We start from the raw sequence: 18,666 nt of genomic DNA on the forward strand, positions 1-18,666 counted from the left end.
GTGGAATTATATTTCATTAATTTGTTATATTTATTTTGGTAAGATTCATTGTTTCTATCCGTCGAACATATTAAGCTTCAATAAGCTTACTTGTGTGATTTGCATTTTCTTGTAGATATCTTTTTGTAGGATGGAAGACCAGATTAGCACCCAAGTCACACTATCCATCCGATTTCGATAGTTTTTGAATGTTCGTTTTGGATTATATGGCATGTAATAGATTTATGTTTGTTTCATAATGTGAAGATACTATATGGTTGCTAAGTGTGGTGATAAACATAAGTTTTTTAAATGTTGTTTGTAGTTTGATTTTGGTTAGCTTAGCTAAGAATAACAATTGGTATAAGTTTGATTTTAACTTGGTAAATTAGGAGGTTGGATAATTGGCTCAAATAGAATATGTTTGTATGTTTGAATTATTGAATGGTTGATGATTTATATCATTGTACATACATGTATAATTGGGGTACCAATGAGGGTACATTGGTTAAGCACTTAAAATAGTTGGTTTGGCATGATTTGAGTAGGTTTAATGATAATTTGAATAGGTCTAAGGGCTAGTATTTGGATTGCTTGGTGTCTAAGAAATGTTGAAATGGTAAACTTGGTGTTTAAGGTTTATTTTGGTGTACATGCCTTGGACACCGGCTGCCACACAGCTGTGTGCCAAACACGATCCAAGACACGGCTGTGTGTATCAAGTCAATGAGTCACATGGTCTGGCTCACGATCTGTCACACATCCATGTGTATCAAGTTAAAGAGTTACACGGCCTACGACATAGTCATGTGATCTAAGTTAGTGAGTTACACGGTTTAAGACATGGGCTGGGACACGGCTGTGTGTCTCATTTTCTGAACACTACATGGTCTGGGCTAGTCATACGGCCATGTGACCCCTATTTTCTAAATTTCTAACTTTTCCTCAGATTTTTTGAATTATTTCAAATTAGTCTCGTTTTGATTTTGAGCTATTTTTAGGGCCTTGAATGTTCAATTTAAGGCCCAAATGTGTATACTTGTTGGATTTATATGATATTTAATAATTATTAATAAATAGCATTATTAATCTACTTTGAAGTTATTTGTTCCAATTTGTACGGTAACACTATGTAACCCTAGTCCGGCGACGGAAACGAGTTAAGGGTGCTACATTTAGTGGTATTAGAGTTATGGCTTAGTCAGTTCTCAAACTAAAGTAGCATCTGTAAAGTCTAGAATTACATACCATATAAACCTATGATAGTATGATGTGTTTGATCTTATCTAACATTTGTTTTTCTTATAGATTGTAAAGATGTCGGCCAGATCTGATCGTGCTGACACTGATGAGGTTAATAGTAATGTACCGAACATAGAACAAGGGACGAGTAGTAATATTCCAATTCCATAAGCATCTAAAAATGAACTTAAAAACATGTTCTTCGAGTTTATGAACCAGTGGTTTAAAGAATTTATGTAAATAAATATTGTGGCTCATCAACCTCCACCCCCTATTATACCTCATGTTGCACCTCCACATCCTCCTGTGGCTCGTTCTAGTCAACCTATACTGATTGAAAAGCTTAGGAAGTGTGGTGCTGAAGAATTCCGAGTTAAGTTAGAGGATGATCCAGTTAAAGCTGAGTATTGGCTTCAGAATATCCTATGAGTTTTTGAAGAAATAACTTGCTCTCCTGATGATTTTCTTATATGTGTCGTTTCACTATTAAAAGAGGAAACGTATAGTTGGTGGACTAGGTTGACAGTAGTGGTACCAAGAGATAAAGTTTCTTGGGATTTCTTCCAGATTGAGTTCAAAAAGATATATGTTGGCAAAGGGTATCTGAATAAGATGAAAAGAGAAATTCTTGAATTAAAGTAAGGAAATAAATCAATGGTTGATGCGAAAGAGAGTTTGTATACCTCAGTAAAAATACTCGAGAAATTTTCCCTACCAAAGAAGAATGTACATCCCATTTTAAGATGGCCTGAATGATGAAATCAAAATAATGATCGGAGGTAATAAAATTTGAGAATTTTTTGTTCTATCTGATCATGCATAGAAATGGAAGAAGTGTACAACCATAAATGGAAAAGTGATAGAGGGATTCAAGAAATTAATAAAATAGGTTTCTCCAAGTCAATTTCTTTACCACCAATAAAGAAAACTAGAGAAGACTTTAGTCAAGCTACTTCAGCATCTAAGCATCTGAGCAAAAATAAATCAGTTCAGCATGATTTTAAACCTCCTACAAAGCCTCGAGGCAGTGTGGGAAGTGGGCAAAATGTTCCAAAGTCATCTTGTAAACATTGCAGAAAATTTCATAATGGTGATTGCATAAGCAAAATGGGGGTATGTTATAGATGTGGATCAACAGATCAATTTGTGTGAAATTGTCTGAAACAGATAAGGGGAAGTGAAGAACAGAAAGAAAAGCAATTATCTATATCTCAGAAAAGTAGACATTCAGGCCAGAGCAATAATATTGAAGCCCCTCGTATAGGACTGAAAGATACAGTTGTCAGATCAAAGATTGAAGCACCTGTTTGAACATATGCCATCCGAGCCAGAGAGGAAGCTACTACACCCAAGGTGATCGCTGGTAAATTTTATCTCTTTTATATTACTGTATGTGCACTGATTGACCCTAGGTCAACTCATTCTTATATTTGCACTAATTAGTAATGGAAAAGAAACTACCAGTTGAATTAACTGAATATGATATCCAAGTTACTAATCAACTAGGTCAGAATGTGATAGTTAACTTAGTCTGTCGTAAATCTCCACTGAAAATTAAAGGCTGTGAATTCCATGCTGATTTGATGTTATTACCCTTTTAGGAATATGATATTATTCTAGGTACGGATTGGTTATCACTACATGATGCCATGGAAATTGATTTGAAATGTCAGATAAGAGAAATGATTTTAGTTGAATCTGACAGATCGAACAGTATCACTAGAATCATTTCAGCTATTTTCACATAGAAATTGATACATAAAGGTAGTGAGGCATTTTTAGCATATATACTTGATACCCGAGATTTAGAATTGAAGTTAGATCACCAATTGTTAATGAGTTTACTAATGTATTTATAGAAAAGTTATCGAGTTTGTCACCTAAGTGTAAGGTTGAGTTTGTTATTGATATGGTTCTTGGAACTGCACCAATATTGATATCACTGTATCGTATGACACCAGCTGAGTTAAAAGAGTTGAAAGCTTAGTTGCAAGAATTGTTAGAAAGAGGGTTTATTCGACCAAGCGTATCTCCCTATGGGGGCACCTATGCTATTTGTGAAAAAGAAAAATAGCTCCTTAAGATTGTGTATTGACTACAAATAGTTGAATAAAGCTATAATAAATAATAAGTATCCCTTGCCACATATAGACAATTTGTTTGATCAATTAAAGGAGTCACAGTGTTTTCAAAGATAGATCTCAGATCTGGGTATTATTAGTTGTGAGTTAAAAGACTACTTTCTGAACTCGTTATGGCCACTATGATTTTTTGGTAATGCCATTTGGATTAACAAATGCTCCTACTGCATTTATGGATTTGATGAATCAAGCTTTTTAGCCTCATTTGGATATATTCTTGGTTGTGTTTATTGACGACATATTGATCTATTCTAAAATAAAATCTAAACATACTCAGCACCTAAGAATCATGTTACAGAGTTTGCGAGAAAAGCAGTTGTATGCGAAATTTAGTAAGTGTGAATCCTGGCTTTACGAGGTTGGATTTCTAGGTCATGTGATATCAACTGATAGGATTCGAGTCAATATGAGTAAAGTTTCTACTGTAATGAGTTGGAAAGCTCCAAAAAATGTTTCAGGAGTGCGAAGTTTTCTAGGTTTAGTAGGTTACTACCATCATTTTGTTAAAAACTTCTCAATCATTGCTTCATCTATGACTAGGTTGCTATAGAAAATATCAACTTTGTTTGGTCTAATAAGTGTCAACAGAGTTTTGATCAACTGAAAGACATGTAAACATAAGCTCCAGTATTAACTTAGTCTGAATATGGGATAGAATATGTTGTTTACAGTGATGCGTCTCTCAATGGTTTGGGTTGCGTGTTGATGCAGTCAGGGAAAGTAGTAGCTTATGCTTCTCAACAGTTAAAGCCACAAGAAAGAAATTATCCGACTCATGATCTCAAGTTAGCCACAATTTTCTTTGCTTTGAACATATGGAGGCATTATTTATACAGTGAGAAATGTCATGTGCATACTGATCACAAAAGTTTAAAGTATTTAATGATATAGAAGGAACTAAATTTGAGACAACGACGTTGGTTAGAGCTACTAAAAGATTATTATCTGGTTATTGATTATCAACTGGGAAAGGCTAATGTGGTTGTAGATGCACTTAGTCGAAAATCATCATTGTTTGCACTTTGAGCATTGAACACTCATTTAGCTCTAAATAACGATGGTTCTATATTGGAAAAATTGAGGACTAAACCCCTGTTTCTTTAATGAATTCAGGAGTTAAAAAATGGCGATCTGAAGTTGATAATGAAATGAAATTTGGTTCGGGGCAATTGTAACAACTCATTTTTCAATAGTGTTAGAATAGTGGTTTTGGGGCCACAAATCTGACGTGTAAGTTTATAAATATTATTATTTAATATTTACGAATAATATATGGTGTAATGATAAAAATTTATTTATTGATTTATGGTAAATGGAATAGCAATTAGGTTTAAGTGGTATGACCCTAAAGTCAAGCGATTTTAGAAATTGAGGTATCGAGACTCGTTTCTATAAACCAAATCGTAAATATTTTTATAAATATTGACGAAGTATATTTTTATAAATATTTATGAATTTTTATTAAGGTTGTATTAAAGTTTCGTTAAGAAATTTTAATGTTTAGATAGTTAATTAATTAAAAAGGACTAAATCGTAAAGGATGTAAGATTTGATCACTATTAGATTTGAGTGATTAAATGGCTTAATGAATAAAGATAAATGATAAATGGCTTAATGAACAAAGGTAAATGGACTTAAATGGTAAATAAACAATTTAAGGAGTTAGTGGACAAATATGGACATGGATTCAGTGTTTTTTTTAATTATTAACAAAGGTTAAAATGGTAATTTGTTCAATTAAATTGAATGAAATAAAACAAAAGCTTTTATCATCTTTTAAAAGTCTTCATAATTGAATTGTAAAAGGGGGAAGAAGCCATTTTAAAGCTTTGAGGTTTCAACAAATTCAAATGCTAGCATGAAATGTCAATTTGGCCTCATTTCTAATAATTTTTATGTTTTTGAGATCGTTGCAACTAGGTCCAGCTATCCCACGCCTTCGTTTGTGAAACTGTTAATGATTTTGAATGTTACCATTAATAAATCTTTGTGATTTTAGATGTTAAATGATGAATTTGAAGTATTAGTTGTTATTTATAAGTATTTTGTTAAGTGATTTTGATGAATTTAACGATTAAGGATTAAATTATTGAAATAGTAAAAATACAAGGATTTAATGTGTAATAATAGCAAATATGGGGTATAGTAAGGCCCTAATAAATTCGGCTAAGCTTAAATTTGAGAAAAATGGTTAGTTTGCATGTTTTAGGCTCAGGGACTAAATTCAATAAAAGTAAAATATTGGGGGCAATTTGTAAAAATGTCAAAAAGGACTAAATTGCATAAAGTGAATTGGTTTTCCTGTCTAAATTAATGAATTGAATGAAATTGTTAATTTAGATCAATAACAAGTGGAAAATCGAGGAGAAGAGAAAATTACCAAATAGCCTTTGTACTTAGTCATTGTTGTAATTTAGTCAAGTAAGTTCGTATGAACTATACTCGATATAATGTTGTTTAAATTGAATGCTTATTGTGTTGTTTTAATGTAAATAAATTGATATACCAATGTAACGAGGCAATGATGCATTGACGAATGTCGAGTCTCAGTTGAACCTTAGGAATACATATGATACAAATGACATGTCATTAGGTTTACCATGTTTTATGTGCTGGTCTTGAATATCCTACTAATGGCTGAGGTCCTGCATTTGTTGCGAATACTCAACAGCTTGTGTGAGCAACATCACGTAGCTTACATTCTGACTGTCAACTTGTGTAAGCAGACCCATTTCATAGCTCGAGTGAGGAATGATGTAAAGGAAAAGGAAAGGTTAAGATTGTATGTTGAGCACACTTTGTGTGAGCTTTCCCGCGTATCCGATGTTATTCTAAATGGTTCAACAGGCATGAAAAGGAAAGGAATGGTAAGTATTTGAATGGCTTATGTCATGAATCTATGAAAAGGATTTAAAAGGAAATGTTCAATGAAAGTATGTCTATGTTCATGAAATTAATGATTTCAAATGATGTTGTTCATGTATAATGACTTACTTTATGTTAATTAAAGTGAATTATGAATTGATGCACTAACATGTGTTGTTGATGATGTTTAGGCTTGTATCAAGCTTATAGTTGAATTATATCATGCTTAATCTTAATGATATACATCGAAATGGTGAGTGTCCAAATGTAAATATACTTATGTTCATGAAAAGGTTGTATGAACCAAAAGATATATTTTCTTACGAAATGGCTTATCATGTGGTTGATTCCAAAAGAGTTATGTATAAATGCACTAACTTGTGTCTTGATGATGATATTTAGGCTTGTGTCAAGCTTGTGTAATTGGTTGATGTTTATGCTTATGACGTATATTGTGCAAATGATACAGGTAGGAAGAGGTAATGAAACAGTAATTAACACCCCAAACCCGGACCGGACGCTATGGCCGAATCTGGCATGTCACATTGAAGTGTTTAATCGAAAACCTTGTTTTCATTGAAAACCCTTCCTTAAGATATGAAACCTTAGTTATCTTATGAAAACACTCTTTTTAGTTGTGAAAGCCTTGTTTAAAACATTTGATTTAAGAAAACTTATCATTTAAGAATTTAGTTGCAGAAACGTAGTAAACATGCTATAATTCAAGAAACCATGTTCAACCTCTCATAATTACACCGCATAAAAATAATAATCCAAATAACAAGAAAAAGGGGAGGCCTTATTACAATCCAGTCTAAAACCACTTAATAAATTAGAAACTAAATGGTCTTCTTTTTTATTTTAGTAGAACAAACAAGTCCAAGCTGTCTCGCTAGCTGACCACCCAGAGTCCCTCTAGACATCGAACCTCCTATTGAGCATCACCTGAGAAAAATAAAAGAGGAGGTGAGTTTTCACAAACTCAGTGTGTACATCCCTCGAACAAACATTAAGCATACATCAACCACCATACATCATACATGTAGTGCAATGCAGTGCAATCCCATCCCAATAATCCATCCGCTACACACCAACTCCGTCCCCCATTACACAGCATGTGGGGATATAAATATCGACCCACCCAACCGATACATATCCAGGGTAGCCTAGTTGCGGAACAACCTTCATTTACATATTGGGCTTAAAAGCCATCAGTGGATCCACGATTGTCAGGCAACCATGCGATCCTCATATACTTCCTCCATTCCATAATTCCCAACCCATATGCAACCTAAGTAGAATATCATTTGTATGCAGTAGATATGCACGTCACATCCATTAAACTTACATTCAACACATAGGGGTTTTGTAACGCCCCAATTTTCAGGAATTTTAAAAATGTTGGAAAATTTTAAAAATTCTGTGTCCTATTTGTTTGTCGTAGGATTAAGTATATTAGTGGGCCTCTAGAAGGCCCAAGCCTAAGGTAAAACCCGGTAGTTTTAATTAATTTTAATTCCATAAGAAAAAGGGGTTCTGGTTAATTGGGCTTTTAGGTATTAATTGTGTAAAATAAATCACAAGGAAACATGTGGTAAAGTGGCTAAGTGACGCCACTGGGAATGCTATAAGTGGCGTGTGGATGATTGGGAGGACCCATGTTCAAGTCACAATGACAGCAAATAAGGGATTAATTTTTATGAATGGAAAAGGTAAGTAGTGGAACTGAATTGAAAGACTGTTAGGAAGAGTTGGAGTTGCTCAAGAGATTGAGTAAGGAGGGGATAAGGGAGAGAATTTAGGAGATGATTAGGGAGAGCTGTGTTGGCCGAATAATGGACTCTTGAGGAGCAAGAGTTGGCCGGCCAAGGGGAGCTTTAGGGAGGCAAAATTCGGCTAGGGTTAAGGTCAGTATAAATCCGGCATTAAGGGGAAGTTGGGTCGTTTGCTGACCATTTCCCTCTTCATTTTTCTCCCCTCTCTTTATCAACCTTGTTCTTATTCTCCTTTCTCCTTCATAGCCGAACCCTTCTAACCTCTTGTTCATCTCCATCCTTCCCTTCAGACGTTTCAAAACCTTCATAGCCTTTGGCCATAAAAACCCGAAATCCCGAAAGGTACACTTTCTTCTGTGCTGATTTTTCCTAGCAAAATTCTCTTATTTTGCTTATCACCTTTGGCCGATTCTTTCCTCCTTTAAACCTCAAGTTTTTTTCGACAAGACCACAGTAAAACCCTATTAATTCATCTTTTTCTACGCAGTTGCAAAAAAGTCGAAAACCCCACTTTCATAGGGACTTAGCCGAATATTGAAAACACTGAAGGCTTGACTTTGGTGATCGTTTGAGGGTAGAGCGGCATTGGATTTAAGTAGGCATCAATTGGAAACATTGTTCGAAGGAATCGATGGTAAGTAGTTTCAAAACATAGTCTTTCTTTCGTATTTTAGGAAAGGCCGAAATCCCTAAATGTTAGGGAGGCTGTCGATTTGGACTTGTAGCCCTAAGGGGTTGTAATAACTGTTCTGCTTTGGTAAATGGTGTGATTTAGAGGCTGCTGATCAAGGGCTTGGACAAGTGGAACGATCAGATCTTTGGATTTAAGACATAGTTCGGCAACAAGGTAAGAGCAAGAAGGTTCTAAGCATGTTTGGCCGAATATGGTAAGGGGCTATTTACTCAGTATTAATTCGATATCTAGAGTAATATGTTAGTGATTTAATTGTAGGCAGTTCGTGCGTGGATCTTGACAACGAATCATCGTAAAACAGGTGTGTAACTGACACCCTCTCATAGACTAGATCGGCAAAAGCCGAAAAGCCGAAATGCCGAAAAGTTGGTATTTTGGGAATTTGCGAGTGTGCGAATGCTCGTAAGATAGTTGGGTTTATATGTTTGGTATTCTGAAGGTAATAAACTGCAGTACGTGTGATTTCATACATTTTGATAATGTGGGCTTAATGGGCCAAAAATCGGGTTCATGGGCCAACGGGCTCAATTTGGTAAGTATGTGCAGTAAGTATTCTGATAGTACGTAAATGGATAAGATATGCATGAAAACCCTAGAAGTAGCTAAATCACTACAATACCCTTATGTATGGAAAATTACCATGATACCCTAGGTGTAAATGACCAATATGCCCCTAGGGTTAATTTTGTCTGAAAAGCATGTTGATTTAAATCTGTATGATGTATGCCATGAATGAATATTTGTTGCATGGGGACATGGGTTATATTTTGGAGGAAGCGTCCTGGTGGCTATGCCACAATTATCTGATCTGGTGGCTCTGCCACATATTTCTGTTCTGGTGGCTCTGCCACGATTATCTGTATCTGGTGACTCTATCACATTATCTGTTCTGGCAGCCATGCTGCATAATTCTGTGGCGTGTAGCGGTTGGGTGGGTCGAGTAGTCTCCCCACATGGTGAAAGGTTGGTAAGGGGGTGTATGTGGTTGGTTATGTGTTGGGTTTTGCATATACATGAAATATCTGATCTGATCTGTTATGGGCCTATGGGCTTAATTCTGTATTCTGTTCTGGGCTAAGGCCAATTTATTCTGTTTTGTGGTTTGAGCTGATATGGGCTATGGTTGGGTTAATTTTACACACTGAGTTTCCCCAAACTCATCCCCTATTTTCATCCATGCAGGTAATCCCCAGCCATAGTGGGCTTGGAGCTGCGAAGGATTCGGAGTGGCCACTCGTTCTGCAATATGGATTTCTTCTGGTGATTTGGACTTCAATTTTCTTTACTTTGATGATTTGGGTTTTGTTATGTAATAAGGCCGCTTATGATTATTTTTAATTGGGTTTCGATTTATAACTTATCATGATGACCTTAAATTATATTAACTATCAAAATGGGCTAGATCTAGGGTTCGTTTTCCAAAAACATAAACTGATTTCGAAGTAACACGATTACAAACAAGGCTTCTGCTATGATAACGTTTTACAAACTTAAATATGTTTTATTCTAAAATAGACATAATTTCAATGGTAACCTAAAAATATACGCGATGTTAGAGTGTGGCAATGGCGGTGTGCATGTCTAGGATTGGATCCGAAAGAGCTTGGTACTTAAGCAGTCCGATGGACTCACCTCCTTTTTCCGGTTTCCTACCTGGTGCGTAGCTTCCATTCACTTTAACCCTCAATGAATTAATCCTTTGAACATCAAGTACGATTTCCTAGACTTAGAATGAAAAAATGTTTTAACGTTTTGATGTGGCACGTCGGATCCGGTCATAACGTCTAGGCCGGGTTTGGGGTGTTACAGGTATTTTGGTCATTTTTTGCCCTGAGGGGCATTTCGGTAATTTTCCCTTTATTACGGTTTTCACTTACTTGGCCCTTTAACAAATCCCGTGAGCTAAGATGAACGAATACTATGCACCAGGTAGGATTCCAGAGAAGAGGAGGTGGGTAATTAAGATCGCTTAAGTATCAAGCTTTCCCTAGATCGAATCCTAGACATGCATATACCCGTTGCCACACCTTACCCCTATGACTTGTCCACGGTCTCAACAATTTAATTAAGTTTTATGTAGTCATCATATACTAAGCCCAAAACCCTTATATACATGCATATGGCCCACTAGGCCCAATCTCATTTATATGGCCCATCCATCCCAATTCACGTTCATATGGCCCATCAAGCCCAATTCACATTCATATGGCACATTAGGCCCAATCTCATTTATATGGCCCATCCAGCCCAAGTCACATTATATTCATGCTCACATACAAATTTTCTATCACATAGCATCACTTATCAAATTTTGCCTAATATGGACCCAACAGCCCCTCAGGCCCATTTAGCCCATCCTGGCCCATTTGGCCTATTCACAACCCAATTCCATAGAATCGCCCATAGGCATCAGGCAACCTATCGATCTCCCCCTTATGAGTGTTTGTGCACTCGCAAGACTACCGTAGATAAACTTTTGACTTTTTTTGCATTTTAGCTTTTCAACATTTCAGCTTTTGCCGATATACTTGTGTGTGCATTGTAAGTACACACCTGGTAAGCAAGCGTGCTATGATTCCCTTAGTCACCAACCTACAAAGGATATCACCCTTCCATTAATCGTATGCTTAACACATATTTTACCCAAAAAAAACCAAAACCTTACCGTAACCTTACCTTGAACACCAATCCCTAATAGTTTTTCCTTGATCACGTATTCATTAGATCTGCATTAATCTTACTCATTAAAACCAAATACTAGGGGACTAGCACCCAACATAATTCACCCCCTTATCTCACTTAAGATCATTGGGCCAACCTTAGTCAATAAGAGAGAAATACTTACCAAACCGCAAAATTCCTAAGGAGAAATTTGGCAGAGAGCTAAAAACTGAGATCCTATACTAATTCCTTACCAAAGTTGATTAGAAAGAGTGAGGGAGGGAGGTAATCGGTATTAACAATACTAGCCGAAAAAGAGATAAGGTACTTACACCAAAAGAGTAATCAACCCAAGGGAGATTTGGCTTTTCGGCTTTCAAACTAGTATGGTGAATAAGGTTTATTTGGCACAAATTAAAGAATAAAAGTAGAAGAAGGAATTGGCTAATCCAAAAGTGGAACAAATAAAATTGTGTAAAGGAAAAGAGGGAAAATCGACACAAAGAAAGAAAGTAAAACAAAGGGTTTTCAGCTTTTAGGAAAAAAGGGTTTCTGGCAACAAGGTGAAGGAAATTCGGCATTAGCCTGGCCACCCCTATTCAGCACCTATTTATAGCCCCTATAGCCGAATTGCCTGACCCTTAATTCCCCATTCGGCTCCATCACTTCCCCCTTCTCATCTCCTCGTTTTTCTCCCTAATAACTCCCCAATCTATTTCCTAAATTTTCTGTTCCAAACACTCCTCTTGGAGTCCATCTTCACGCCACTTCCAACCTTCTAGAAGGCCAAAATTAAACTCCTAAAAAAATACTAAGCTAGGATTCAAACCTCGGGTCTCCTTGGTATCTACTAACGCCACCTTCCTACACCCTAAGTGGCGTCATTTAGCCACTCCTCCACAAGGCTTTTTGATGCCATTTTTCCCTTTCTTTATTTAAAAGCCCAACTTCTCCCAAGCCTGATTCCTTTAATAATTAAATTAAAATTCCTCCACCACAAAACTCAAACCCAAAACTTCTCCAACATACCTCGACACTTCAAATTCCTTAAACCCTTAAAGCCAACATGTCATTTGTCATTTTCTTGCTCACTTAAAAACTTTATGAGACCCAAAGCCTATTACATCTAGGCCCAAAATTCGGGGCGTTACAACTCTACCCCCTAAAAGAAATTTCGCCCTTGAAATTTCTCCTGATTCAAACAGTTGAAGATATTGGCATCGCATCGCTTCCTCAGGTTCCCAAGTAGCCTCCTCAGCTTTATGATTCCGCCAAAGTACTTTGACTGTAACACCAACTACCTGTATCCATTGCCAGAATAGGGTACGAGGCATTACCGGAGTTTACTGAACATTTTCGGATAATTCTGAGTCATTTATTATTCAGATTTTGAAAATAAACATAACATCTCTCTATTGGGCCCTCGAAGCCCTAAACATACACTAGAAACCAACTGGAATTAAATCAGGATTATAAAAAAAATTTGCAAAATCTTAAATTTTATTTTCATTTAAGTACTTACTATTTCAATGCTCCTTATAATTAAACATGTTACCATTCAATCAATAGCTTGGTACTTGTCTAAGCGTCAAACAACATTATTGTTAGTATACTTGCACATATTTCATATAAATTCAACATTGATATACTTATTTTCTCGACATGTCACACTTGAGTTTAATAATTGTCTTTACTTACATAATTTCCTTGCATCAACATATCAAAGACAATCATATATGTACATGTCATGAAACATATCATTCTCTTACCCTTTTTTTTCATAACTATATATATCAATCATTTCATTATATCAATATTTCATGCTCATCATTTCCATATATTTTATGTATATTTATTCCGTTAAAGTTTATATCAAACTTAACATAAATTATATTCCATGTACATATTCTTATTTCGTTTATCTATCTTCATAATTATTTCATAAAACTATTTATACATATATTTCCATATGACCAGCTCTTGTAAGCATTTCACACAACCATTTCATATAACCATTTGTCATCGGTACATATTACCTGAATATCAATTGCTCAATAGATGTAGCGTCTCCTATCCACGGTCTTATTTTTCTTTGACATGATGCCATAGTGTCTTTCAACTATGGTATTACTCATTTTCTGTCATGTTGCCATGGTATCTTTCAACCATGTTCTTATTCATTTTCCTATCATGTTGCCATGGTATCTTTCAACCATGGTCTTATTCATTTCATGTAACGCTACCATGATATCTTTCAACCATGGTCCTACACATTTCATATCATGTTGCCATGGTATCTTTCAACCATGGTCTTACACATTTCATATCAGAGAGCACACTCCCGCAAACCACATCCTTATAGTGGGATTACCAGTCCAGTCTAAATCCCCTACAACGACAATTACTCTAATGAGCTTGGATTTGAATATCTAGCTAGCATGGCTAATTTGCATGTTTTAGGCTTAAAGACTAAATTGAATAAAAGTAAAACTTTAGGGGAAATTTTATAAAATTTCAAAAATGACCAAATTGAAGGGAATGAATTGTTTTATTATCCAAATTAATAAATTGAATGAAATTGTCAATTTAAGATCGAGTGAAAGTCAGGAAAATGGTAAATTATCAAAATGCCCTTAAATCTTGATATTTCTGCAATTTCGCTAGGTAAGTTCGTGTAACTTGAATTATATTCTTAAATGCTTGAAATGTATGTTTTTGATATGAATATGATTTGAATGTTTATTATATGAAAATTGATAAAACATTGATATATTTGATAAAAAAAAGGGGTAAGAAATCCGGGTTGAATGAAAGGAAAATTCGATGGATCTCTGAAAAGGAATTGACGGTAAAAAGGATCTAGCCTGGACGGGTGATCCTATCCTGATATAGCCCTCCCAAAGAATATGTGGAAAATGGATTTAGCCCGGATGGGTAATCCGAATTAGGGTCTGAATTTAGCCTGGACTGGTAATTCAAATCCAAGCTCATTAGAGTAATTGTCGTTGCAGGGGATTTAGCCTGGACTGGTAATCCCGACAATACTCTATGAGTTTATATTACAGGGGATTTAGCCTGGACTGGTAATCCCACTATAAGGATGTGGTTTGCGGGAGTGTGCTCTCTGATCTGAAATGTGTAAGACCATGGTTGAAAGATACCATGGCAACCTGATATGAAATGTGTAAGACCATGGTTGAAAGATACCATGGCAACATGATATGAAATGTGTAGGACCATGGTTGAAAGTTACCATGGCAGCGTGACATGAAATGAATAAGACCATGGTGTCATAACGTCTCCTATCCACGGTCTTATTTATCTTTGACATGATGCCATAGTGTCTTTCAACTATGGTATTACTCATTTTCTGTCATGTTGCCATGGTATCTTTCAACCATGTTCTTATTCATTTTCCTATCAGGTTGCCATGGTGTCTTTCAACCATGGTCTTATTCATTTCATGTAACGCTACCATGATATCTTTCAACCATGGTCCTACACATTTCATATCATGTTGCCATGGTATCTTTGAACCATGGTCTTACAAATTTAATATCAGATAGCACACTATCGCAAACCACATCCTTATAGTGGGATTACGAGTCCAGGCTAAATCCCCTGTAATATAAACTCATAGAGTATTGTCGGGATTACCAGTCCAGGCTAAATCCCCTACAACGACAATTACTCTAATTAGCTTGGATTTGAATATCCAGCTAGCATGCCTAATTTGCATGTTTTAGGCTTAAAGACTAAATTGAATAAAAGTAAAACTTTAGGGGAAATTTTATAAAATTTTAAAAATGACCAAATTGAAGGGAATGAATTGTTTTATTATCCAAATTAATAAATTGAATGAAATTGTCAATTTAAGATCGAGTGAAAATCAGGAAAATGGTAAATTATCAGAATGCCCTTAAATCTTGATATTTCTGCAATTTCGCTAGGTAAGTTCGTGTAACTTGAATTATATTCTTAAATGCTTGAAATGTATGTTTTTAATATGAATATGATTTGAATGTTTATTATATGAAAATTGATAAAACATTGATATATTTGATAAAAAAAGGGGTAAGAAATCCCGGTTGAATGAAAGGAAAATTCGATGGATCTCTGAAAAGGAATTGACGGTAAAAAGGATCTAGCCTGGACGGGTGATCCTATCCTGATATAGCCCTCCCAAAGAATATGTGGAAAATGGATTTAGCCCGGACGGGTAATCCGAACTAGGGTCTGAATTTAGCCTGGACTGGTAATTCAAATCCAAGCTCATTAGAGTAATTGTCGTTGCAAGGGATTTAGCCTGGACTGGTAATCCCGACAATATTCTATGAGTTTATATTACAGGGGATTTAGCCTGGACTGGTAATCCCACTATAAGGATGTGGTTTGCGGGAGTGTGCTCTCTGATATGAAATATGTAAGACCATGGTTGAAAGATACCATGGCAACCTGATATGAAAAGTGTAAGACCATGGTTGAAAGATACCATGGCAACATGATATGAAATGTGTAGGACCATGGTTGAAAGTTACCATGGCAGCGTGACATGAAATGAATAAGACCATGGTGTCATAACGTGTCCTATCCACGGTCTTATTTATCTTTGACATGATGCCCTAGTGTCTTTCAACTATGGTATTACTCATTTTCTGTCATGTTGCCATGGTATCTTTCAACCATGTTCTTATTCATTTTCCTATCAGGTTGCCATGGTGTCTTTCAACCATGGTCTTATTCATTTCATGTAACGCTACCATGATATCTTTCACCCATGGTCCTAGACATTTCATATCATGTTGCCATGGTATCTTTCAACCGTGGTCTTACACATTTCATATCAAAGAGCGCACTCCCGCAAACCACATCTTATAGTGGGATTACCAGTCCAGGCTAAATCCCCTACAACGACAATTACTCTAATGAGCTTGGATTTGAATATCCAGCTAGCATGGCTAATTTGCATGTTTTAGGCTTAAGGACTAAATTGAATAAAAGTAAAACTTTAGGGGAAATTTTATAAAATTTCAAAAATGACCAAATTGAAGGGAATGAATTGTTTTATTATCCAAATTAATAAATTGAATGAAATTGTCAATTTAAGATCGAGTGAAAATCAGGAAAATGGTAAATTATCAAAATGCCCTTAAATCTTGATATTTCTGCAATTTCGCTTGGTAAGTTCGTGTAACTTGAATTATATTCTTAAATGCTTGAAATGTATGTTTTTGATATGAATATGATTTGAATGTTTATTATATGAAAATTGATAAAACATTGATATATTTGATAAAAAAAAGGGGTAAGAAATCCCGGTTGAATGAAAGGAAAATTTGATGGATCTCTGAAAAGGAATTGACGGTAAAAAGGATCTAGCCTGGACGGGTGATCCTATCCTGATATAGCCCTCCCAAAGAATATGTGGAAAATGGATTTAGCCCGGACGGGTAATCCGAATTAGGGTCCGAATTTAGCCTGGACAGGTAATCCCGACAATACTCTATGAGTTTATATTACAGGGGATTTAGCTTGGACTGGTAATCCCACTATAAGGATGTGGTTTGCGTGAGTGTGCTCTCTGATATGAAATGTGTAAGACCATGGTTGAAAGATACCATGGCAACCTGATATGAAATGTGTAAGACCATGGTTGAAAGATACCATGGCAACATGATATGAAATGTGTAGGACCATGGTTGAAAGTTACCATGGCAGCGTGACATGAAATGAATAAGACCATGGTGTCATAACGTGTCCTATCCACGGTCTTATTTATCTTTGACATGATGCCATAGTGTCTTTCAACTATGGTATTACTCATTTTCTGTCATGTTGCCAGGGTATCTTTCAACCATGTTCTTATTCATTTTCCTGTCAGGTTGCCATGGTGTCTTTAAACCATGGTCTTATTCATTTCATGTAACGCTACCATGATATCTTTCAACCATGGTCGTACACATTTCATATCATGTTGCCATGGTATCTTTCAACCATGGTCTTTCACATTTCATATCAAAGAGCGCACTCCCGCAAAGCACATCCTTATAGTGGGATTACCAGTCCAGGCTAAATCCCCTACAACGACAATTACTCTAATGAGCTTGGATTTGAATATCCAGCTAGCATGGCTAATTTGCATGTTTTAGGCTTAAGAAATAAATTGAATAAAAGGAAAACTTTAGGGGAAATTTTATAAAATTTCAAAAATGACCAAATTGAATGGAATGAATTGTTTTATTATCCAAATTAATAAATTGAATGAAATTGTCAATTTAAGATCGAGTGAAAATCAAGAATATGGTAAATTATCAAAATGCCCTTGAATCTTGATATTTCTGCAATTTCGCTAGGTAAGTTCGTGTAACTTGAATTATATTCTTAAATGCTTTAAATGTATGTTTTTGATATGAATATGATTTGAATGTTTATTATATGAAAATTAATAAAACATTGATATATTTGATAAAAAAAAGGGGTAAGAAATCCCGGTTGAATGAAAGGAAAATTCGATGGATCTCTGAAAAGGAATTGACGGTAAAAAGGATCTAGCCTGGACGGGTGATCCTATCCTGATATAGCCCTCCCAAAGAATATGTGGAAAATGGATTTAGCCCGGACGGGTAATCCGAATTAGGGTCTGAATTTAGCCTGGACTGGTAATTCAAATCCAAGCTCATTAGAGTAATTGTCGTTGCAGGGGATTTAGCCTGGACTGGTAATCCCGACAATACTCTATGAGTTTATATTACAGGGGATTTAGCCTGGACTGGTAATCCCACTATAAGGATGTGGTTTGCGGGAGTGTGCTCTCTGATATGAAATGTGTAAGACCATGGTTGAAAGATACCATGGCAACCTGATATGAAATGTGTAAGACCGTGGTTGAAAGATACAATGGCAACATGATATGAAATGTGTAGGACCATGGTTGAAAGTTACCATGGCAGCGTGACATGAAATGAATAAGACCATGGTGTCATAACGTCTCCTATCCACGGTCTTATTTATCTTTGACATGATGCCATAGTGTCTTTCAACTATGGTATTACTCATTTTCTGTCATGTTGCCATGGTATCTTTCAACCATGTTCTTATTCATTTTCCTATCATGTTCCCATGGTATCTTTCAACCATGGTCTTACACATTTCATATCAGAGAGCACACTCCCGCAAACCACATCCTTATAGTGGGATTACCAGTCCAGGCTAAATCCCCTGTAATATAAACTCATAGAGTATTGTCAGGATTACCAGTCCAGGCTAAATACCCTACAACGACAATTACTCTAATGAGCTTGGATTTGAA

At 35.8% G+C, this 18,666-nt stretch overlaps 1 protein-coding gene across 1 annotated transcript in view; it reads right to left on the bottom strand.

The window, feature by feature from the left end:
- Positions 1-3,857: 3,857 nt before the first annotated feature.
- LOC121211293 (uncharacterized) overlaps positions 3,858-18,666 on the bottom strand; it is a 44,851-nt gene continuing 30,042 nt past the window's right edge. The window contains exon 4 of the mRNA XM_041083945.1: positions 3,858-3,962. Within this exon, the coding sequence (XP_040939879.1) occupies positions 3,858-3,962 (105 nt within the window). The remainder of the gene's footprint in view (positions 3,963-18,666) is intronic.

The sequence above is a fragment of the Gossypium hirsutum genome, chromosome A02, assembly GCF_007990345.1.
Source record: "Gossypium hirsutum isolate 1008001.06 chromosome A02, Gossypium_hirsutum_v2.1, whole genome shotgun sequence".
NCBI lineage: Eukaryota > Viridiplantae > Streptophyta > Magnoliopsida > Malvales > Malvaceae > Gossypium > Gossypium hirsutum.